This window comes from Strix uralensis, chromosome 4 (genome assembly GCF_047716275.1).
Source record: "Strix uralensis isolate ZFMK-TIS-50842 chromosome 4, bStrUra1, whole genome shotgun sequence".
Classification (NCBI taxonomy): Eukaryota; Metazoa; Chordata; class Aves; order Strigiformes; family Strigidae; genus Strix; species Strix uralensis.
Genome location: NC_133975.1, coordinates 52,682,980 through 52,708,534, shown reverse-complemented (window position 1 = coordinate 52,708,534; position 25,555 = coordinate 52,682,980). Strand labels below are relative to the sequence as shown.

Below are 25,555 nucleotides of genomic sequence, written 5' to 3'. Positions count from 1 at the left end.
TTTTATACATAAGTTTACTCAGTACAAGTGGAAGAAAACAAAAGGGGGTCAGAACACCCAGGTCACAAAACACAGTGGTGTTACTAGGGGCCAGATTTTCATCTGCGAGCTGTACAAATTGGAATATTTAGCTGTCTACCCATTTAGTGTTAAAATAGCTCTAATTTCAGGTCATTTATTTTGAGTGTATTCATTTTAGTAGACTTAAAGCTCTGTGTAACAATTATCGGTTTGCCATTTTCATGGCAATATAAACCAGTCTATAAAAAGAGGTAATCCCCTTGTCAACTGTACTAATTGTCTCTCAAGACAAATTAATCGTGTGAGAAACAACTACTTTGGTGGGGGTCTTTTGCTTTCAATAAGGATTTACTGTGTTGATCCATCTAATCACTAGCAGCATTATAAAAAACATTAGCGGTAAAATGTGTTGCATCCATCATATATAAACAAGTGAAACAAACAAAATTGTCATTAACACACCGAGAGAAAAGCTATCGTCTCCCTTGATGCTAGTGCAAAGGCATACAGCTCGCCCAGCGATGCTCCTTCAGCCAGGAGGATGGGAGACAGGGGATTGCAAAGAAACTCCTCATCTGCTACACAGTCAAAATTTCCCCCCAAATCCTAAGATTTGATCGGTTTGTTACAGGTTCCTACGAGAGAAATCGTAAGACATAACCATCTCCTAGTGTTGCTTTAACAGTCTACAACTGGGAAGAATAAAAAAAAAAAAAAAAAAAAAAAAAGTCCTTCTCCCTTTAAAAGGAGGGCATAAAGCGCTGCCTCCCCTGGGCAATATTTGATGCTCCACTCGCACACAGCTATAAGGACTGACCCCTATAAAGTTGCGGTACCTAAGGGGAGCGGTAGCCTATGGGCTCGGGGGTGGGGGGGGCCTACACGAAGGGCTGGCGATCGGTGTCCTGCAGGGAACCTCCTGACGACCGGGCTTCGCAACCGCTCTGCCCGCTCCCCCTTTCACAGACACCCGCTACGGATCCCCACGACAGGCACCGGCAGACATATTTATAAAACCAACCCCAGGGAGAGCGTCAGCTGCCCCCCGGCTGGGGCCGGCACCGCCCCGGGCACCTCCCCAAAGCCCCGGCGGGACCCTGCCCCCAAACGCCCCTTCCCCGGGGCAGCGCGGCTCCCCCCGCCCGCCCTCCCCCGCGTTTCCCGGCTCCCGCTCCGCCTGCGTGAGGTGCCTGCAGATGGGCGAGCGGCCGCGGGGGAAGCGCCCGCCGCCCCGCTCCGCTCCGCTCCGCTCCGCCCCGCTCCGCGCACCGCCGGCCGGCGCAGGGGGGCGACCCGCTCTCGCCGGTCGCGGTAACACAATACTGCTGGGCAGCGGGGCTCGGCGCTTCCCAGGGATGCGCCGGCCGGGAAGGAGGGCTGCCGGGCCCGGGGATGGCCCCGGATAACGGGAGGAAGCCCGGGCGCCCTCTCCCCGGCAGGGAGGGCGGGCAGCGCCGTGCCCATGGGCATCACACGAGCTGCCCCGCCGCCGCCGGGAGGGGGGGCCCGCTGCCCCCTTGCACCCGCCGGCGGCGGGGGAGGCCGCTCCCCTTCCCGGGCGCCGCGGCCCCGGGAGGCGCCCACTCGGCCGGCGGGGTGGCGGCCCGGGAAAGGGGGTGCGAGGCGGCCGTGGCCCCCCGCCCCTGCAGCCGCCCGCGGGAGGGGAAGCGCTCACGTTGCCAAACCACCTGTTCCGCCGCGGGAGAGGAAGGCGGGATGGGGGGGGAGGCGGTGAAGAAAGGAAAAGGGGGAGGCTTTGCGTGGCTGTCACGGTGGTGTGGGAAATACGGGAGGCTTGGGGTCTCCCCCCGCCCGAGGGCGAGCCGGGGCAGGAGAAAGGCAAGCTGGAGCTGAGGGGCTGCGGAGGGGGACTGGGGAAGTGCCTGAGCCCTGCCCCCCCCCCCCCCCCCCCCATCATCAGCCGCGCAAAACCTCAAGGTCTAAAGCACCCACAAACCCCGCCGACAAGAAACCTTAACACAGAGCGGTAGGGGAAGAAGAGGACGCCTAAGATCCTGGTGGAAAGCGATTATAAGAGGGGAACAAACAAAAAAGCAAGCCAGCAAGGGATAAAAGAGTGCGGGGGCTGCGGGGGGAGGCGGGGGGGAAGCCTGCCAAGAGAGGGAAGGTTGTAAAGGAGATCTGGAAAAGTGTCCAGCAGCATCGGCAGACGCAGCACCCCCTTACCGATATGAATGATTGAATCTGCAATCGCTGCTTTCCAGGTTCGAGTCCAACAGACGGACACGACCAGGATGAGGGAGAAAACTTCCATCTCCTCCGGAGGTCCAGGCTTTGTAACAACAGATCTCTTCGCCAAACGGTGCCACCGCGGAGGACAGCGCAGCGCAGGAAACCCAAGAGTTTGAGGTGCCGCCGGAGGAGCGTGTAAATCCCGGTGGCTGGCGCACAGCCGCGGCTGGGCAGGGAGCGAGCCCGCGGCTCCGGGCGCCTCTCTCCTCGGCGAAACCCCGCGTCACTTCGGGGGGCTCCTGGGCAGCACCAGAGTTGCTGGGAGCGCCGGCAGCAAATCCATCCAGCCCGGGCGCCGCCGCGGGCAGCAGACGCCTCTGCTGGTCAGACAATCCCCATCCTTCCGCCGGGTCCAGGGATCCGCTCGGTCCCGGCTGCTGCACAGCAACTTCCAACCCACACCACGCTCACACACACACACACGCACAGACACACACGGACACGCACACACAAGCGCGCACACACACACAAACCCTCTTGGCCAGAGGAGCCCCGGGAGCCCGCAGCAAACAGCTCGCCTTCAGCGAGGGGGGAGGAGCGGGCAACCGGGAGAGCAGGCGTTCACGCTTCCAGCAACCAGATTCCTGCAGGAAAAGCCCCCCCGGAGGCCAAAAAACAAAGTGAACTTCAAGGTAATGCAGATAGTAATGCAGAGATTTCCCCCCACCCTTCGCTTAAAAAAATTGCTTCCCACAACTGGAAGAAAAAAAAAAAAAAATCTGCAAATCAAGCCGAGCGTGCTGTCTCTGTCGCGCAAGGTAGTGGTTGGACAGGGCAGGAGCGAGAGGAGGAGTACCCGGAGCAAGGCAGAGGAAGGCAGATGATGGTCTGCAGGTTGCTTTTGGAGCTTGCTTTGCTGGTGGGATGCAGGGAGAGCTGGCAGCTCCAGCACCAGCCAGCACGTTGCCTAGAAATGGATCACCTAGGAGAAGGAGAGAGAGCGAGAGATAAGTGCTATCAGCCAGAGAGGGAGAAACAGAGAGAGCGAGCGAGTGAGAGCGCTTCTCTCTAATAACCACCTCCTCCCCCTATCTGCAATACCAGGGAGAAACAAAATTGAGCTCTCGTCTCCCTTGAAATCTTCAGCTGGGACTAAGGAAGAGTCAGAGACAGGAGTGCATACAGCCTAAAAATACATTAGGGGGAGGGAAAGGGGTGTGTGGGGGGGAGATCTTTTTGAAGTGTTATGCTCAGCTTAAAAAAAAAAAAAAAACCAAACCACCCCATTTATTTAACCTTGCAACTCCACTGCAGGTATCAAGTTCAAAGCTAGATGGGCACTTTTGCTTCTCAGTCTTTGACAACGGAGTCAGGGACATTGCTTGAAGGGGAAAAGGAAAAAAAAAAAAAAATCAGGGACACCTGGCCTCAAGGGGAAAATGAAGACCTCAAAATCTATTAATATGACTTTAATTATCTGTGTTCTTGATGAAATTCTCACAGTTCTTTAAAGCAATGAATTGGCTTTTTTCTTCGTCTCTCTTTAGGTAGTGAAGAAATTTCTAAGGGAAAACATTTAGAGTGCACTTTTCATGCTCGGGGTACTATGAATTCATTAACCGATTAATCCTCAAACTTCTCATGCTGCAGTTAACAGTTATCCCCATTACACAGACGGAGAATTGCTCAGAGAGGTTAAGTATGTTCCTATAAACGAGTCTAAATCCCCACTTTACATCTTCTTATACTTTCTTCTGACTTTTATTTTTCTAGTCACACTAGAGACAGGATGCAGAGTCAAATAACTGCTCCAACATAGTGGTTATATCCTAAACTCACATAAGCCATTGATAAGACCTAATAGTCCTATTAGAAGTCTAAATAGAGGTTGATCAACCCCTTTTCTTCAGAAAGAACCTATTTTGAAGACACCTCCTTAGTTGTAGCTCTTAATTTAAGTTCATCATATCTGATTTGCATAGTTCTCCTGACTCGTGTATGTCTTCTTTCAGGCAGGGGACTAGTTAGCAAGCACATTTTTATACCTACAGAATTTAAGGATTTAGTTCTAGAGGAAGAAATAAGATTTTAAAGAAAAGACAAACTAAATCAGTGTTAAGGAGCAAGATTATTGCGTCTCTAAAAAAAAACCGCCAGCAGCAGGTGAATACTTTCTTAAAAATGGTAACATCAAAAGGCTTTAAGCCAGATCCAAAACACAAGGCAGGGCTCATCTTTTCACTGTCTAGAATGGGCTTTCTTTATCTTTTAAGATCTGTAACAAATCACAACTAAAATTGATACAAAAGAAAAGGTACGTAAAGAGAACAAAAGATGATGAGCAGTGTGAAGCAAAAGTCTCCCAAATTATGTCACTCACATGCTGCATTTGTCCATATCCTCTCTGCAAGTCACAAATCTGTTATCAATAACAGCAAACAATTAAAAAGGCTTTTTTCATATAAATGGCAGTTTATGCACGGTATCAGCAAGTGTAATGGGCATTTACAAGTAATAAATTCTGATTCATCTGAGAAACTTTTGGAGCTGCTTGAGTCATTATTACTTCTCCACAAAAGAACAGAGTTCACAAGAAATGTTAATTTGCTTCTTTGGGGGGCATGTCAGAGCAGTACTCTTTAATAATGTACAATGCACAGTAGGCAGAATAGGAAGTGTAATGGAAACCCTTGGAAAATTACAACTTTTTAATACTCAGTTTAAATAATGCTGAGAATTTTGAGGCCTTATCTAGAAACCAGCTGTACTTACTGACTCTTTAAAGCATCCAGTACCCTGAACTGGCCACACTAAATGGAAATTTTAGCTAAAGTCTGTAGACATTCATAACAGGGCAGGAGGCACAGCCAAGAGTTTGTAGCTCACAAACACCCTCTGACTAATAAAAAATGCTTTTGGAGTTTAGCTCTGCATAATAATTCTAGTAGTAAAGAACACTACCTGAAAATTTGAGAGGAACCAGACTAAAGTAAATTTAAAAAGTAAATTAAAATAAACTTCCTTTAAATAATGAGCACATTATTGACTTCATATACATCCACCAGGGGTAAAATCGTTTGCGCTTCCTCACTGTCATTCTCTTCAACTCTTATTCATTAAAAACAAAAACCGGTGTCATCCATTTAAATAGACTGAAAAAAATGCTGTGTGGTTAGTTCAAGGTGTCAGAGAAAAACAGTGAAAAATGGTCTCTTCTATTCAATATATGCTAAGCATTTGCAGAACGTTAAAGTTGGGGAAAGGGGGAAAGAATAGAATCCCAGGATTTACTGATACTGTGAAAATATTATAAAAAAAGGAAATACTACTAATCAGACCTGGGCTTATTAGAAGCCATGAGCACCATTCTCAGGATTTCAACAATTGCCGCCTCAGGCACTTTGGAAACTTAAGTCCCGCAGGTTTCAGCTATACCGATCTTCCTTCACTACAATTTCCCTTCCCAAATGCCCTCAATTACGTCAACATCACTTCAGCTCCACCATGAGCATCCATGGGAGAAGCACCACCATTGACCAACTAATGTTTCTAACAACAGGGTGTAGCTGTCTTTTTTCTAGCAGTCTAACTAAAATGTGGTAAACGAGTGGTGTACCTTATGTTTGCACTGATCAGCTATTACCCTGTTGCACATTAATGCAACTCCTAGAGAAGCAGCAGCAAAGGATGTTCTTGAAAAACAGATGCAACGGGGAAAAAAGTATCCATCTAACGTGTTTTTCTCACACCCACACATAACACACTGCTACCTTAACCAAGCCTGCTTGGGACCTGAGCTTTTATCTACAGAGGAAAGATACCTAAATACAGAAGTCTCACATGCCTTTCACTCATCTAAAGCCTTAATTTTGACAGTGCCATGCCCCTTTTCCCATCTGGTTGGCCATACAAACAAAGCTGACCATGCAGAGGTCAACTTTTTATTTGTTTAATTCTAAGTCCCAGGAGATCCTTCGAGTATTTGAAGAAATTAAGATAGTGATAAACCAGTCTCGCTTAGAACCTTCAGTGATGAGACATAAACAGAATAGCTAAGCCTGACAATGACAGTCCTAAATTACATAGCAAGTATTTACCATTCCCACACATGAGTATTAAACACCCCTTTTGCACATTAGAATTCAATCTTTTATATTCAAGTATAATGCTTAAACTTACAAAAAGTTTAGATGAGGTGAAATCAGGTTACACCCTAGGTTAGTGCACCAGTCTGTCTGCTCCAACACCTTTTTTATGAAGGCCCGTAAGTTATTGCTTCAGAGGAAGAAAAAAGTGTGCACCTGTCCCACTGTTCTGTGCTGTGCACAGTGGGAAAGGGAGATAGGAGAAATTCCTCCCGACCCTACTAAGCCATCACTTCCTGTCTTCAAGTTTGATATTCAATTAACCTTTTCATCTAAGCTTGCATAGTTATAGATCTTGTTAAAAGTCAGAGTTATCCTAAAAATAAAATAAATAAAAAAGGAAAAAAAACCCAGCAGCATTAAACTTGGTGACCTTCTGTAACGGTGAATTCCAGTAGTGCCAACTGGCTGTGAAGAGTAACATTTCTTTTACTTAGTTCTAATTTACTCCACTCTCTTTCATAATATAATTCAATATTATTGCATTAAGAGGTGGGATTAAAAAGAACTGATCATCTGTTACAGAGAGAACCATCAATCACAAATATGTAACAGTCATACCCAAATTGTTATTGATGCCATCTGAACATGGGAGAAAGGCCAGGAAGGCCCACCTACTATTGCTAAGATTGGTTTCTATTTCTGGACTTTTAATATAATTTGTTTCATTTTCACTGCAGCTTCTTCTTCAAGTCTTTGTGGATCATTTTTTAAATGAATGTTCCTGATGGGAAAATTAACAGTAATTCTGTGAATCTTCATATTTCTTTGATGGCTCTAGAGAAGCATGTCCTTTTTTTCCCTCTTCAGGTGATATTTGGAAGTTCTGATTTGTCACCAAAGAGTAACATTATAGATGAAACACAGAACCCTGTAACACCCTCAGTACTACAACTCTTGAAATATAACAAGCAGATTTGGCAACCGGATCAGCACAGGCAGCTCCCTTCAGAGAGACATTTCATGGGCATGGATCTCCCCGTAAGGGTGCCATTCCCAGATCATATCCCAATTTACATGTAATGAGGGAAAAAAAGTTATCATTAATATTGATTACTGATTATTTATCAATTATTAATTAATTATCAATATTGATCTTGTTACTCATTATTATGATGATGTAGGCTGCAAGAAGATCTGCCTAATTTTAAAACTTGGTGTACTCAAGGCTGGCCAGATAAATGTGTCATGATACGAAGACAATCAGCCACGGGCCTCGACCCCCTAATTTATGTAGGACAACATGTTCCACTTGACAATGCTATTTCAATCTAAATAACACTGAGTTTCCCCTGTTTTAAAAACACAAACTGACAAATATCCCTCACCTTGCATTGCTGTATTTTTTTTAAATAAATGCAGTCTTAAAGTGCTGACATAAAGCAACTGACTGACAGACCTACCAAGAGACCATGTGCCACAAGCAAATGTTCCTCTGCCATTGAACCGACGCCCAGACTCTCAGGGAAAGCTGCTAGCTCCGAGAGGTTACTTCAGTTGACATGTCTACTCAGTCTTTGCTTTACCTGGCATAACTTCAGAAAAGTCATCTGGGAGGGCTTTAGTTAAGAGGACATCTGTCCATTAGGAAATAGACTTGCTTCAGTGACCACCAAATAACCTTTAAATGAAAGCTTTAGCCTACTGCCAACTTTAAGGTTGTTCTCTGTATTATGAAAGAGGTCCAGGTTAATAGGACCATTTGAATTCTAAGTAGTGGCCCAGACATTGACTCCATCTGTCCTGTCACACTGAGTGAAACATGCACTCTTGGGTCTCTGTCACCACTTCTGAATAATGGGGATAATCTTGCCTTTACTTAATGGAATAGTTTGAGGACTAAATTAGTTCATTTTTTCAAACGCAAAGTGTTATATCCTTTTTCCAATTTCCTTTGTTCTGTTTCTCTATAGCTTAAACATGTGAATATGTGTATATCTGCAAGAGTGTGTGTGTGTGCACATGCAGATAGATAAATAGATAGAAAGAAATTTCATTTGACCATTATACAAATAAACAGAACATTAAATATTTACTGCATTTCAACAGGCAGTGCATGTTGTGGCCATGCATATCTTATCATAAAGGAACAAATACCAAACTAGAATCAAGCGTTACTCTGCTGGGCAGAAAAAATCAAAAAAATCTTGTGCAGTACATAGCAAGGATTTCAAAGCGTTTCGCTTTTTTAAAACTACACTATTATTGAGTTTAGTTGAGAGCTTGTGTCTTATCCTTTAGCCTCACTACACAAAATTCAGAAAGTGGTTATGAAGTAAACTCAACCCTTAGAGCAACCAGTGTTATCAGAGTGAATTAGCAGGGACTGCTGCTGAGGTAGATTTGCTTCCCTTTAAACTCTTGTTGTAGATCTGCGTTGCCTGAGCCATCCTGTTGTGCATCTAGCTTAGAAACTGTTATGCTACTGGAGGAAGGACACAGTCCTTAATAGCAGTAAGACTTCTTGGGCATGATCTGAACAGAAAAAAATCTTGAGAAAACAAAACAGAAGGAAAAATGGTGTCAAGTCATTCATTTCATTGGCACAGGAGAGAATGCCATGCTCTAAAATATCTATATATGTAACATCTTTTCAATCTCATCTAGGCTAAAAGGAAACCAGAGAATAAATTCTCCCTTCTCTTGCTTCATCTGCCCAGTGAGTACTAAGTATCAAGACAAATTCTAATGCCAAATCCTGCTGACTCTGTAAGTACCCAGCTAGTTGCCCTCCTTCATCTCTGAGAAACTTGCTCAAACTCCCTCTTATTCACCACTTCACAGAGTTGTTTCCTCCTCCAGGACTTTCCTGGTTCCTTCTGAAGATGACTTACCATACCTGAACACTGTATCTATATACAGTTTCACTCTTCTCTTGCCGGCACTTTGTGTCTTTCTAATATTCCTCCTCCTATTATTCACCACATTTCACAATTATTGTCCTTGCCACTGTCTTCCCTTATCCCTTCTTTCCTTTCAAAAGCTATAGAACAGTGAGAGAGATGCAAGGTACTTTCTGCCAAAGCCACCTCACAATTATGCCAGGTGAAAAGCAAGTCACAAATGGTGGAGAAAGCCAGTAGGGGAAGCAAGAGAAGCAGGGAATACGCTGACACTTGCAGCCACAGCTACAGTTTCTACCTATGGATCTTCTATTGGCAGCAGAAGAGAAGTCACTTCAGCAAGTGCCTGATCAGCTAAGAGCTTGGGTACAGTATGAATGGCAAATGCACTCCTAGCAATTGGAGAAGGACACGTGTGTGTTTCTGTCTGATGTCAGTCCATCTCCCTTATAGCTCCTCTCCTGATACCCGCTAATGATTTTTCACTTGTTCTAGCCACAGGTTCAGGCTATAATAAAGCTAGAACAAGGGCTGATTAAGTTCTGTGCAGAAGCCGCCAAGCCAAATACACGAGTCACTGGGGAAGGCATGCATAGAGGAGAAGTCAGGAAGGCTGGAAAACTGACTTTGAGAACATGATGTGTTATAGTGGTTATAGGAATCTGCAGAAAAGCTTTGCTGAAAGAAAGACAGCAGAGCGGTGGAAGAGCACAGTGAAGTCACAGTTCAGATCCAAGTAGCTCTTCATGTAGCTGAAGGACTCAGACTATTCTGGATAGTACATGGAGTGAAAGAGCCAACGAAGAGCAAACCATTTTAACTGATCTCATTCTACATCTTCACTGCTGCTGAGAAAAGAGGAGGGAGTTTCAACTGTGACAGTAAAAGAAAGGCCAGTCAGAAGTCATCACTGAACCAGAAATGCCACATGCTGTCTGTTTGCTTCATATCATACAAGACCAGAATCAGTTCAGTCTTTACTACTGCAGGTGGTGGAAGAGATAGTCAGAAAAGCTTAGTATGGGAAAACAGAATTATTGTTGCTCTGTGAGCCCATGGTTCAAGCAGCGGAAAACCCAGCACATTAGATTCTTTTACTCATTTGGAAAAGTTAGCAGGAAGCCTGTTGACTTTGTGGTTTAACAAAAATATAACTCAGTTGTTTGTGAAAGACAAATACTGCAAGCATTGCTAGTTATTTAACACTGCAGTGAAGCTGGCACCTACAAAGCTGTATATATATTTTTCTATTGCATCTTTATTTAGTAGTAAAATCATTAGCATTACATTGGAACTTCTAGCAAGACTAGATTTCAGATACAGCATAAAATGCATAGCGAAATAGTCCTCACCACAAATAAAATACACTCTGATTACACAAGAAAAACATGAGTCAGGAAGGAAAACAAGAAAGTCAAGTGTATTCCCAAGGTCATATGTCATAAAATCCAAAGCATAGTTTGGATTTCCCAAGTTGCAGTACAGGAAACTCCCTGCCAGAAGCATCCACTCTCTTTCCTGGGGACATTTGAACATGATCTGGTCTCTTCCAAGCAGAGGCAGCAACACAAGAAAAATTCTCTTTACCTGTGAACGTGCACGTTTTTAGTATCAGGATCCCAGAAACATTTGATAAAGTTGTAACACAAGATTTGAACTACGGTGTGTGCTACTTTCTGCAAGCTGGCTTTTTAAAAAAAATTCTCAGTACAAAATAAATCCCATGTTTTGCCTAAGATTTGCTGTCCAATACAATTATTGATGCTAGGTTTTTCCAACAAACAAGAAGTTAACTGAACCAAATGAAGACCCAGGTAGAGAAAGATAACTGCTAAATTTGGGAACTGTATTTGAGAACTTCATTCTTTGTGTGAAGAGTCAAACAATTCTCCATGCCAGAAGGCACTAATTGGTCATTACATAGTTGAATATTAGTATGTTTAGTAGTCTCTGAAAAAGTTCATATGCCCTTCATTTATGAGAGAAATGTCTCCATATCTAAGAGTCTTTAACAATTCTTTATGATGCACATTTTCACAGTTATTTTCAGTCAGAATTTCTCACACCTTTCCTTCATTCCTTTCTCCCCAAAAGTAATACTAAATCAAGGTAGCTGGAATAAACCTATTTGAAATTTCTTGCTTTGATGCATTAAACATAATTTCCTTCTCTCTGTTTTCATCATAACAAACAGCATCATTATAGTTGACATTTACCTTATTCCACAGTATTTCTGTCATAAATTAAGAAAGAACCATTAGATCCGATGACATGGCAAGGAAGAAAGTACCTAACTAACATGATAAATTATTTGTGGTAATTTTTAAGATAATTCAATTTTGTCTGTACAGTACCTAAAATTAAAATAAACAACCTATTTTTCTCAGTTTGACCTGGCTTCTGCAAGTACTTTTTCACATAATATTTACCCTGTATAACCGTTCCAACAGGACTGGAAAGGTGACACAACTCTGAAGTGCTACTATTTCAATGAAAGCCAGTCAGAAAGACTTCATTTCAAAGAGCCTCTTAAAAACATACAATTCTAATAAAACCCTACAATAGATGGAAAAAAGGAAACACAAAGTAAAATTATCTTCCTGTTATGACCTACTTTTTGTTGATGTCTACTTCATTTGCTTAGAATTACTAACAAGTGAATTCTGAAAAGAAAAAAGCTGCATTTCCTATTTTGACTAGGTTAAACATTTTCTTCACATTAGTGAAGTCATACTGATAAATTGAAGCAATTCCTATTAGCATGACTGTAAAATACGTTTTGGATTACTCCAGATATTGGATGTTCCTGCATCATCCCCATCACACACACAAAAAAATTCTACACTATCTAGTACAAGCTTTCCAACCATTACTGATTTCCATGCTCTTTAATCTCTTTTCCTCTTGAATATTTACTTTTCTGGTCTGTCTCTTTTTCATCAGCTTAAGTCACAAAAACTAGGCTGATGGTCAGTATACATTTAGGTGACCAGTGAAGTATAAGATATTTCTGAGTACCTACCTGTTAGGTGAAATGCTGTGAACAATTTCACCACTGGGAATGATGACAAAATGGCCCATTTTGTTGTCCTTTGCCTTTCAAGTTTGTGGTCTACTCTGAAAAGTCAAGTGGTAACAGTAATTTAGCTCTTTAGCACTGAATACTTTCTACATCACAGTAATTAAGAGCGTAACCATAACCCCCACCCCCCCAAAGTTACTCCATAAAGCCTCATTTTAGTCTTCAGAAAAGAAGATATTGACAGTAATGTAGTGAATGACTCAATAACATTCAGTACTTCTATTGGTCGGTTGACTGTGGAAAAAAGGCGGGGGTGTTCAATAAACAGAACGCTTGCCTATGTTATACTATAACAACATAATTTGAATGCATAGCAAGGTCTAAAAGATAAAGCTGAGCACTTTATGTACCTTAAAAAAAACCCACCTTTTAATTACTTCGACAATTCTCCAAGTAGTGTAACACTGCAAACACATTCTTATTCTATATTATAAATTATTCTATATTATAAATTATTCTTATAAATAAGCAATTATATGTTTTATGACCCTCCTTACATGCACAAATCTGAATGGACTTCTACTGACACGTGAGCTACGTATTTGAAAAGCTGTAAACCATTTAGCCTGAATATCTGTGGCCTGACTGCATACTTCTCTTGGGTATCAAAAAGTTATTCAGGTTCAGTAAGTGCTGTTTCACTGAAGGCTGCTGTAAATATTGTGTAATTATTTCACAGTTTTACTCTTTTTCACATATACAGACATGGTGACACATTTATGCAAATACATAGTTTTGGTCCTTTAATATACATTACTCCTCAAGTAGTTGCAGGGAAACGTAGTGGAATTGTTTAAGGAGCAAAGGACAGCTGATAGTGGTATGCACATTAGATTGTGGCCCTTGACTTTTCCAAGTTAATTGACAAGCTACTGTTCGAGATTTTAAACTGCTGCTCTCATAAAGGGAATTTCATACTGACACAGGAAACACCCAATGAGGGGGAAACAATAACTGCATTAAATCACACTTGAAATACTTTTGACAGGTGAATCTTGGCACAAAGTGGAAAGCAGGAACACCTCAGGGGTTTAAAACTCTGTAAGTATCCAGAAACTTCTGTTAGCATCAAGACTTGGTTACCTGACTCCCCTTAAAATCAGTTAAAGTCTCAACTAGATCAAGGCTAAACACTCTGCTCAGCTCTCTGCTTCAAAGAGTTTCACTGAAATCAGAGGCTTTTCCCATATACAGAAAGATGAGCGCACAAATACAAGTTTGAAGGACTGAAGTTTAATGGCATACAATTTGTCTATCTGTTCTCCATAGCATTTTTTTACTGCTGTTCTTGACAAAATGAAGCATAAAAATCAATAATCCATGAGGAACTGCTGTGTCTCCTTTTTGGCTGTCAAAGTTAAATGCAAAAAAAAAAAAAAAATGTACTTTAGTAGATGACAGAGCATAAGCAATTTTAATAAACACATTGTCAGAGACATTCTTCTAGCCCCAACTTTGGGTGAAACTACCAGGCACAATGTGAAGTCCAATTTCAATCTCACTACAAGTAGAAAGCAAACAGCTGCTCATTTGTAAAATAAGGTGATTTTGCAAGAGGCTATCAAAATTGGACTTGAACTTAAATATAGTCATTAAAAGGGTTACACAGATGGAAGTCCAGCAGACAAAACTGAATTTAAAAAATCAAGTCATGAATTAAGCACTTTAGACTAATTAGCTCTGTTTTCTATCAAGCTAGATTTAAAATGAGAATTATTTCAATATAAAAATGAGGCTTTTAGTAGAATGAAGTCAGAACTGAATTTCTGGGTCTACTCTGGGGAGCAGAAATAAGGGAATGACCTCCCCTACTTCATAGGAAGGAAGGAAGGAAGGAAGGAAGGAAGGAAGGAAGGAAGGAAGGAAGGAAGGAAGGAAGGAAGGAAGGAAGGAAGGAAGGAAGGAAGGAAGGAAGGAAGGAAGGAAGGAAGGAAGGAAGGAAGGAAGGAAGGAAGGAAGGAAGGAAGGAAGGAAGGAAGGAAGGAGTCTCTGGGGGACTTAACATAAAAGCATTCAGAGGAAGTGAAACTAGTTTCTTATGTGGCAATACAATATTTTTCCAGCGTTTTTGACTAAGGGGGAAAAAAAACCACACACAACATGTCCTCCTTCTTTCTTGATGACCTTTTGTTATCCAGACCCCTGTGGAAAACACAGGGCTGTGGATAAGGACTGAAGCAGAGGGGACTCTTATAAACCCTACGGGAAATAATACTGAACCAACTGATGGATCTGAATTTTGAATCACAAAGGCAGTTTCCTGTAGTATACAAAGCAACACAAGGGGACTCATCCAAGAACGGTGTACATTTGAATAGATGGTTGGAGTTTTGCCATCAGTTGGAGTTTTCTTAAAAAAAAAAAAAAAGTTAAAAAAAGCAAAACCTGCAAGTTGAAACAAAAACTTTGCATGATACTTTGCTATTCAAAAATAAAAACCCAGAAGAAGCAGTATCATCAGACTAAGCTCTAAGGCAGCACGGTGGCTGGAACGTGAATCTCTGTACATCAGTCAGTCCCTGAATTATTAGCCTATAAATAAGGGCTGGCTGAATGGTGCTCAAAGCTCTCAGGTCATGGTTCCCTCAGAGGGGACCTGGCCTGTCCAGAACAGAACATTTGCCTTCCCTAGGTAACCAAATCACTGGTGCAACACAGGCTCTCGTACACACCTAGGACTAGAGCCTGGCACAGTGAGGGTGAAAATGCAGTGCTAGGAGCTCAGAAGTACTCCTTGGTACAGCAATTTAAACAATACACCTGAGCTTCTCCTGACAGAGCTGTCCCAATTTCTATAAATAATGCTCTATCTAAGGGAGATTGACTCTCTGCTTAGGCCATTCTCGCATATGATATAATTTGGATCTTCTACTTTTGCAGTGAATGGCCCGGTCCATAGAAGTAGCAGTTATTCTGAGGTGTCTTTTTCTTTTTTGTCTTTTGTTTTTTCCTTTCTTTTTCTGTTGAGCATGCACTTGGTAAGATTTAAGATTAATTACAAGAATGACGGAGATTAAAAAACTTTGAAAACATCTGTGAAATAGATTGCTTGTACTACATACCAAATTCATGTATATCATAAATGGTTCCACAATTTTTTTGGAAGGCTTTACACCAAAGATGCCATAGCAGAGTAAGCCAGTGGCACTGAAACAATTTTTTGTTTTCAACTTTGTTTTTAAAAGTGCTGAGGGACATAAGGCAAAAGGCAAAGATGTACACCCATCTTTGTTTGAAAAAGAAATAAAAAAAGAGGAAAGGAAAGACTGAGATGAAAGCATCAAAGGTGTATTCAGCTGGTCTTTGTAAGAGTTTGCAGTAAAAGTCAGTTCAAGTAGAAGAGCCCATCCCCAACTTGATGGATCCTCAGCAGGTCATAGCCATTCAAAGGAAAGCCAGTATATAACAAACAGACTTTTTCCTGAACTCCAGCCTAATATCAAAGTGACTACCCTTTGTTTCAGCTCTTTTTAGCACATCTAGAGGAGGGACAAGAATGCTTTATGAGAGACAAATTGCCAGGGAGACAGAGAAACAGGGTCAGTGTTAAGCAACAAGTAACACTCCCCATTGCTCTTGGCTGGTTTGTACAATTTCCACCCCTTGGTAGAAGTCAGTTGGAAAAATCTTTAGAGAGAAAAAGCTAAAAAATGGTGCCATGAGCAGAGCTAATGCTGTGCTATGGAAAAAAGTTAAAAACTATTAGCAAAGGTTAAGTGTTTGTGATACACAATAGTCGTCAGGCAACTTTCAGTTGTTTGATTTTTAACCAACATAAATTTTTGCATATGCATCTTCATGCAACTGAACCTCCCCACATGCATCTTAGCCTCAAATAAGGGGTGGGTGGGGGGAAATCCCTCCAAAACATTTCATGTGGTTAGTGACTTTATGATACAACTTAGACTATCACACAGGAGACCTTTAGCTCTCCAGTTTTCAAGGAAACCCTCTGCTTGATGATTTCTAATGGGCAGTTCTAGTCCACATCGCCTCGATGTTACTAACATATAATGTATGTGAAAACTATCTGTGTCAAATAAGTTTCCATGCTATTTTTAACAGTGCCTGCTCAGCACAGTAAGCTATGCTTTTATCATAACAGTACATAACAGACAACACAGTGATGTAAAAGACAAGGTAAGTTACTTCGTTGGGTTTTGTCTGTGTGATTAGAAAACTTCAAATATATTCACATACATTCAGATAATTTGCTTTCCAAGTATGTTATGTTTCATAAGTTGATTGTGGAGCAGAGTTAAAAAGGAGGCGAAAAGGTGCCTACAGTTGATAGGCAAGTAAATATCCACATATATTTACCTCCAAAACAGTATTTCTGTGTACTTTGAATTTAAATTTACATGTATACTGATGCTGCACTTTTGAGAGGAGATCTAAAAAGAAAACCTATTCCCTAAGTACAAAGCTATTCCAGTTTAGAGTACTAGCAAAACCACTTTCAGAAAACTTCTGAAGTTAGGATAACTTTACCTGCATGTTTTTCATATGCAGTGTATAATATAAACACAATTTTTTACTGGCTTTGAATTTACCTGGGTAGCTTTCAGTTCTTGCTAAAAGTTCTGTTAATACTTGTTTTCTTTCTATGCTTGATGCCTTGGATATTTATATGACAAAATGTTATACTGTCTGACTATGGAACTGAGCTAAGCCCATTTCCTTTACAGGGCAAAACCTGCAACTTCCTTGAAAGACACAATATTTTTAAGACTCCATCAAAACATCTGAAACAGAACTTCTAAAAGTCCAATATGTGCTTATATAATTTTGAACTAAAGACGCATCAGAAAGACAGAAGAGCAAAGCTACAGCCTGTTATACTGGCAGTAAAGTCTTCCTTCTCAACATTTCAATAACTTCCCTTTACTTTCAATAAGGCATATAAATATTAGGTTTATTGCATATCTTACATACCCCCCAAAATAGTAAAGAAACAAAGTAAAGAAAAATCCCAGATACAGCTGAGAGCATTAATGTTTCTCAAGTCAATAAACAATTTTAAAATTTTAACTTTACATATATACACACACACAAATATACATTTTATATATATATATATACACATATAATATATATAAGCACACATATTTCAGCAACCAAACACATTTTCTTCAAAGTCTGGTTTCTTTTCACTATATGAAACTTGTCTTAATGTGATCTGCCATGAAAGGCAAGATTCAAAGTTTTACTTTAAACATTCATGAAGTCCTAGAAACATCAGGATTTTTATCTGAGCTGTGGACTTAAAGTACTCCTCTTCAGAGCATCAACAAATTATTTTCATTAATCAGAAACAGAATGATGGTAGCTAAAAATCCAGAACTTGATCTCTGTATCCTGGAAGGGTGTATAGTATGTACTGAAAGGTGATTGGATACCCCCGAAGCATTTAATTTCTCTAAAAGAAATGTCTTATCTCAGCTGTTCTTCCATATCATGGAAGTTAATGATCATGGTGATAATAAAAGTACAACATCAATCAAACAGCATTTAGAAGAAGTATGACTTCCACTCCTGGTCTCTTTTTCTCAGCCTAGAAATTTTCCTGAAGGCTTTTCCTCTCATTAGATTAAAATTTGCTGACTTCATCTTATACTTACTTCATTGCTTGTACTCATAATTTTGGCTGAAACACAAATATATTCTGGTCAACAGCAAATGAGCATCAAGAATATAGATGAATCATAGGTCTACAGATCTTTGAGATCACTTTTAAGAGAGAGTTGGGGAAAAGAACAACCTAATTTGATTAAAACAATCAAAAAGAATGTTATGTACCAATTTATTTTTTCCTTGCACATTTAATGATGATAGGTACATATAGATCATCCCTTATCATAAATAAAATCTGCCCAATGAGATCTAACAGATTTATTTTTATATATTCTTTAGATTTGTTTTATGTCTGGCAATGCTACTTTGATCACCAAGAATACTTACAAGTGGGTGTGAAACACTGACAATTATGAGGATCCATATTTTGCTAATGTAATACTCTGCCGACATTTTAACAACTTACTTAGATGCATCAGACTGTTTCCACATCATTTGTTCACTTTCAGACTTTCTGATTTCTTTCAGCTGATGTATTCAGTTCACTCAAAGCTGTCAATCTGTGGTGTTCCTTGAGTGCAAAAATTTCTTTAGTAATTGGATCATGTATTTTTATATTCCATTTTTAAACACACTTTGAAAACTTACTCCTTCTCACCTGGCATTCACTTAGTCTCAGAAAGGTGTACGTCTAAACTTTGTGCTTTCTCCAAATATTAATGCCACGACTAATTAAAACTTCTCAAGTTGCCACACTCAGTCAACATTTTCAATAGATTCACCAGCAAAGGAATTTCCTCCTTAACTGCCTCATTCCTACATAGTTTGGAAAACACCTGATTTTATAGACAGATCTGAATAACTTAAGATGTTAACATACAGAGTCACTTATTGTAGGTTCACGATGTTGTCTGATAGAACTGAGGGCTATGAAACTCCTGCTAGGGAAGTAGAGCAAGAGTTTTGCTTTAAAAAGACAGTATTTCTCTAAGACATCCCAAGCTTCCTCAAGCAGTTTTCATTTCTGTACATAGGGGCCAAGTTCATCTTAATTTTTGTCCAAAGTGTTTCTTTGTGGAGTCTCTCCTAAATGTCCCACAGATGGTTCAGAAAGCCGAACAGCATTCACAAGAGGTCAGATACCTTCACCGGCTTCTCTTACTACTTCCCATCCCTCTCAGTTATAGTTTCCTTTTTCTAATCCTCAGATTAGACCTCAGATACCCATATTGGCCCTTCTATGTAGTTATGTGATTTTTTTAATTGCTCCCCACTATTCTTTTAGATAAAAAATGGTAACTGGTTTCTTTTTCTGTCTTGTGTTTTTATGCCTGTCTCTGACTACACATACACTTAACTATTTCTTAAATGCTTTGAAAATTATGAGACTACTGGGTTTAGCATATCTGAAGATACAACTTCTATTACCTAGGGCAAACTGTACTTGTGGACTAAATGTGTGAAATTGAACTTCTACCTCCAATTTCTTATATTACATAAAAGGCTTTGAAGAGCCTATTTGAAAATGTATTACAAAATTATGTTTTGTGTTGGCCTTTCTGAGATTAACTGGAGATTTCTGGGAAAGATCTGTTAAAACTACTGACTCTGAACTCAACACAGGATCATCTCAATGAGCCCATGTATATCATGCAGTATCATTTTCATTGCAGCAGTGAGCTCACATCATGGATCGGGATTTCACTTGCACTGATGCTATACACTCAATCAACATGGAAAACAACAACAGTATAAAACCTGGTAAATCAGTACACTTTTAGTATACAGTGTAAGTAAGAATATAAAACTGGTCAGACTGGTTTCTAACCACTATCCTCTCTTAACTGTGGCCAAAAGCAAATATCCACTTTCCCTAAATAGTCCAAGTAGTAGAAAATACAAGAAATGAGGCAACCAATATTTTCGCGATAGTCTCTGAACTTCCAAAAATCTAAGCTCCAGAAATTTCCTATGCCTTTCCTTGCTTCCTTGTACAACCATTCAGTTAAAAAAAGTTTGAAATAAAGTTTGGGTTTAGCAGTTTTTCCAACTTTTATGCAATAAATTCAGCTAGTCTTTGTAATTTGCACTCCATTATGTAAAACAATACTGCATTTTTAATAATTTTCTAGATAGAAAGATTTGCTTAGTCAAAATTTACTATAAGCGAATTTTACAGGTCTCACTTCTTTGGCCAGGCACAAACAGTTGTTTGTTTCTCATGAACTCCACCGATTTCTCAATTTTGCCTCTTTATCTACAGTCAATTTTTTGTCATCTACTGTCAGAGCAAGATTGAGCACTTTTAATTGTGCAGCATGTCACATTTTAGATTGCTGTGACACCAGGGTAGAACTCTGAACTATACACTCTCTTCTCACATATACCTGAAAGCTGAGAACTCTTCTAATCACCTACACTTTCATATGACAAAGAAGTCAAACAAAGCACATTTTACAAGTTAAGGAATAAATACATGAAAATTCTACACATTTTCCTTTCTTAAAATGTCAGTCTTCGAATTATTTTTTCTCCAAAATATGAATAGCTTCTCTCCTTCCCCACACTGTATATGTATATACACACTGTTGAACTTTAACTGTGAACAGTGACCATTACCAGCAGTTCAAGATATATATCACTTTTCAAGGGATCGTTACCCATGGTTGATGGTTTTGGAAATAACACATCCTTTATCAACTTGTACAGATTCAATCTAAGTTAGAGAATGTGACCAAAATGTTTGCAAAGTATTTTCAGCACTCTGTGTTTATTAATTTCACATTAGAAACAAACAAAAAAATATACCCCAACCAAAACCACTGTTCCTATGAAACTATAAAACTTCCCAGGGAAAAAGACAGAAAGAAGCAGACACTGAAACTAATCTGTCCAGATTCATAAAAATAGGAAAAATAAGTACTCCAAAGAATTTGCTTCAGTTTGTCCACTTTAGACCAGGCTATACAAGAACAGCCCATGGAAGGGTGACCCCCTACCACAGTGATTAACTGCATAACTAGCTAAAGGCAATACAAGCACAATCAGTTCTGCAACTCACATTAAAGCAGTAAGGCTTGCATTTATAAACAGATGCATCCTAGTACCTTGGATCTCAGCTCTCTGGTATATTTACTTTGTGTTACAAAGTAGTTTTTCAGCCTAGTACTTAGCTATCTCTAAACAGATAACAGTATGATCCATGTTCATGGGAGCCATGAACAGTTAGGTCCACTGATGCTGTATTAAATTATTTGATTAATGCTTCAATCAACAGAGTATCTAGCAAGGCTTTGCTGTAATGACTAGGACACAGAAATTTTAGATTTTTTTTTTCTTTAATTATTCTTGGTTTCACTTCCTATGGCAGGAACATCAATTTACATGGAAATTAGAAAATTTCAGATCTTGCCAATCTATTTGTCACAGATCTTCCAGGAATAGCATCAGAGTCTGATGTTATGTGTGGTTCTTGAGAAAACATCTTTGTGGAAACAGCACTGGGAATTCCACGATCAGGATTTTTTCACTGATTTCTTTATAAAATATTTATTATCTATAAAAACATTAGCACTATGAGCTCCTTGGGATCAGATGCTTCTTTCTATGAGCTTCCTATAGAACACATTAACCTAAGTAAGAGAGGGACTGCAAACCCATAGCTACATCTGCAAAACCCTCTCTTACCTCAGCTCATTCACGCAGTTACATGTGTACATACCTATTAGTCTTAAATGGGTTTGGATCAGCAGCCCAGGGGAATAATCTAAAAAGATTTGGGTTGCACAGGAAAAGTCAGGGAAAGAGACAGGCCTGTGGGCTTTCTCTGACTACAGACAATACATGAAAAGGAAAAAAGTCAGTTTGACTGTTAAATCTAAGCTATGCTTACAGGGCTGCAAGACAGATTTCATGCTACAAATGAGTATACATTAAAGAGGGAGAATAAACAAAACAAGTGAGAGATAATGAACACAGAATCCTACAAAACAAGTATACGAATAGCTCATATTTTACCTGGAGTGACAATTTAAAAAGGCATACTTCTGATATCTCTCATCTCCTGGCAAGACCTCACTGTATAAATCTAACATTAAAATGCCTGTAGGATTTTATTTACAGTGAGCTGAAGACTATGCAAGTTCATCCAACAGTTATAACTTTCAACAATAAAATGATAGGTCACTAAGTCCAAAGGCTTTTATTTATTTTCATGGTTTGTGAAGAGATATTTGAAGATTATTTTGCTCTGTGCATTTCAGTAACAAATTCTGCTTAATATCAGCTTACTGGGAAACCATGTGAAAAAAAAAATAATCCGAGCTCTACTCTTTATTCAAGCTACCGATATTTTCATACACATCATTCTGTACTGGTAACAGAGATAAGGATTTTCACTGGGATTCATGCTCCTAAATCAGTGGGACAAAAAAAAAAAACCCAAACACCAACAACCGTAAACCAAAAACCCTGTAATTAACCCTTGCAGGTGAATTCTATGCCTCAAAGTATTAAAAAAAAAAAAACCCACACCAACAAAAAAAACCCCTAAAAGTAAACAACAGACTATCAACCCATTGCTTTACTCCAAAGCTGAAGGAGTCTCTTACCACAAGACGTGCACGATTCATCAATATCGAATTTCAAAACCTCAGGAAAGCACATGACTTCAATTTCTTGGTGGCTCTCATGATTGATTTTGTGTCAACCTTACAAGATCTGCTAGTAATCTTGTGCAGCAAATCCCTTCTTGGCATTACTCTATTTTTCCTCAGCTGTACAGAAAACCCCGTGAACAGAGCTACATAAAGAGAGACATCATCTGACAGTTAGGGCAGACCTTGGAAAAAAGACACTTCAGTGTTCCTGAATCAACACAGGGCTTTTTTTTCCTTGTGTATATATATGAGAAAAATATTGTGGCCCACAAAATTTTTAAGCTGATACTGCTTTCAGTGGTTTTTGTTAGATTATTTGCATTTGAGGTATTCAGCTGAGGTGTCAAAGCCAGAGACAAAAACCTAGATCTCAATAAATGTGTAAGTATTTATATAAAATAGGATCCCTGCAATTAGAGCGATGGCATTTGTCCTGCTGCTAAAAAGCACATCTCTGAAGTGGTCCACCTTTCACTGTGTTGTGCAATCCAGATATCCAAAGGTGGCACCTGCTAGGGAATTCCAGTCATTTTCATAATAGCATTCAATAGCACTGTGGGAAAAGCCCCTATTAAATTCAAAAGCTGTAGCACCCAATCAATGACTGCATAGCCATCCAAGGAGTAGGATCCTACTTGATATTCATCACCTTGTAACTCATGACAGATTTGAATGTTTTGCTTTTTGGCCACATACATAAACCATTGAATGGAGGGGGCTGAATATTCCCCTTTTTCCTCCAGTGATAACCATCTGAAGTAGAAGAAGGAGCGCAACCACGTTAGGCTTAAGGAACATTAAAAAGTACATGGACATGCAAGCAGAGGCCAGAGTAGTATCCTGAAAGGGATCTATACTGCAATAATAAGCCTTCACCTTTTCACTGCCCTCTTTCTCACAGGATGTGTGCTGGGTTATCACCATAATCCATTCCTGTATGGTTTGGAGGTCTCCCTCAAAATTTTAACATCTTGTTGGCAGTTGTAACTCAGGGTTTTTTTGCAAGTCATCAGTGCTGAAAGAATTGGGGGAAATAACCTTTGCAGCCCTCAATGCCCAAAGCATGAGGGAGACTACTTAGTTTCATAGGTAAAAATTTTGAGGAGTCTATGAAACATATATGCAGGTTGGGTACTTCTATGCACATGAATTCACGACCTTGTGTGATTATTTGCACAACCAATTTTTTCTTCAGAAGCTGACTAACAACAAAGCATGTGGGCTCTGAGCAACCCAATCTAGTTGAAGATGTCCCTGCTCATTGCAGGGGTGTTGGACTAGATGACCTTTAAAGGCCTCTTCCAGCCCAAATTATTCTATGATTCTATGAGAGCAGCCATCATAGCCTTTGGCATTATATGCCAGGAAATTGTAGCCCCAAAACTTTATACCCATAAACAACTGAATAAAGTCCACAAGATCTGTCGTGTCCCCTTTAAACTCATTTTCTTGTTCAGTTTTCCCTCCTGCCTCTTCTTCATCCTAAGGACCATCCAGTAATAACTCCATGGCAAAAATGTTGTTCAGGATATGCATCCTAGTCTCCTGAATACATTCCACATCATAGATAATACAGTCCAGCCCTCCTGGATTTTAGACAACAGGCATGAACTACTGGTGCTGGTTTACATTACAGTTTAGTTCATAGCACATCTGCACTTCCAGCTTTCACATTCATGATGTTTTTCAACATAGGCACTTCGCTTCTCATAGATAATCACAGTCAAAAACTCCATTTATTTTTTAACAGCTAGGGTCTTGTGCCTCTGTAAGTACTCCCTAGACCTGGACAGCAGCCTGCAGCTGGGGCACATTATGCTTGTTCCCAAGTTAACTGCACAGCCATGAGTCAAGAAGAGCTGGCAAATACCTTTCTGACATCCTTAGCACCATAATAATGTTAATCATGTAAAAGGACGAAACAGTACTTGGAATATCTAAGACTGACTTTGGGCTTAAAAATCCCCCAACCCTTTTTTTCCTCAGATACAAAGATGATGCGTATATTAACACAGAGAAGATCCTCAGACAAGGAGATGTCACTGAGTATGACCTTCCTGTGCCCAGACCAACCCTGTTTGTCATGTAGCTCTTTTGATCTGCATCTGTGAGATCCCTCAATGCTGTAAGTGCTGTGATACTCCCAGCAAAACATATTGTCACTGTTATTTTGATCAATTAAATTTTTGCCTGTAATTTTGGAATGCGAGATAGACTGCAGCATTCTGCATACCCTGCCCCACAGTATTTATAGTAATGAAGCCAGGCAGAAAGTCGGAACAAAACATAGGTCTCTTTGCAGGAGAGCGCTGACCCAGTCTAAAAATTTCACCACATTCATAACATTTAAACTACTATCAGGAGAATAGAAAGAATCACACAAACTGACAGATTCAAGATGGAGCTGAGTATAATCATGTTCAAACAGGTGATGTAAACAATCAAAAATTTGCTCTACACCCTGAACAAATGTTTTGTAAGCTTCACATAGTGATATCTGGTTTAAATGAACAAATCTGTAGTCTTCTAGCCCAAAACCTCTGGATCAGCCATTCCCACCTCCGAACATGCTCCGTGGAAACCATGAGATAGTGTGAACAGTAGCCTGCGTCTTGTAGAGAGCAGCACTCAAGAGCTGTCAAAAAAACCCCAAACTAAATATTTAGAAGTCTGAAATCTTGAGTAAAGTGGAGAAAAAGGATGAGAATCAGTTGTACAATGCCTCTTCCAACAGAAAAATAGAGAAATGCAGCTAATATCCCAGTTCTGCAATCACAAGAGAAAAAGTGTTTGTGTTCTCAGATACAGCACCCAGACTTGTGCAGTTACAACAGCTGCAGGAAAATGCTTTATGTTTCTTGAACAGATAATTTTCAGCTACTCTGTAGAGATGATTTATGAAGAGTCTGATGATTTCTGGGATCTGCTAGAAGCCTAAAGAGGTCATAATCTGAATAATTTAGCTGATGAACTCTAAACTGAAAATCCAGTAAAGATTTACTAGAGTTCAACCTAAAATAGAAAGGAAAAAAAAAAAAA

The 25,555-nt window shown here is 40.1% G+C and overlaps 1 protein-coding gene across 2 annotated transcripts in view; it reads right to left on the bottom strand.

The window, feature by feature from the left end:
- Positions 1 to 3,715, bottom strand: part of GRID2 (glutamate ionotropic receptor delta type subunit 2) — a 756,499-nt gene extending 752,784 nt beyond the window's left edge. For both annotated transcript variants that reach the window (XM_074866754.1, XM_074866755.1), the window contains exon 1: positions 2,209 to 3,715. In XM_074866754.1, coding sequence (XP_074722855.1) covers positions 2,209 to 2,296 — 88 coding nt within the window. In that variant the 5' untranslated portion in view covers positions 2,297 to 3,715. The remainder of the gene's footprint in view (positions 1 to 2,208) is intronic.
- Between the last annotated feature and the right edge of the window lie 21,840 nt (positions 3,716 to 25,555).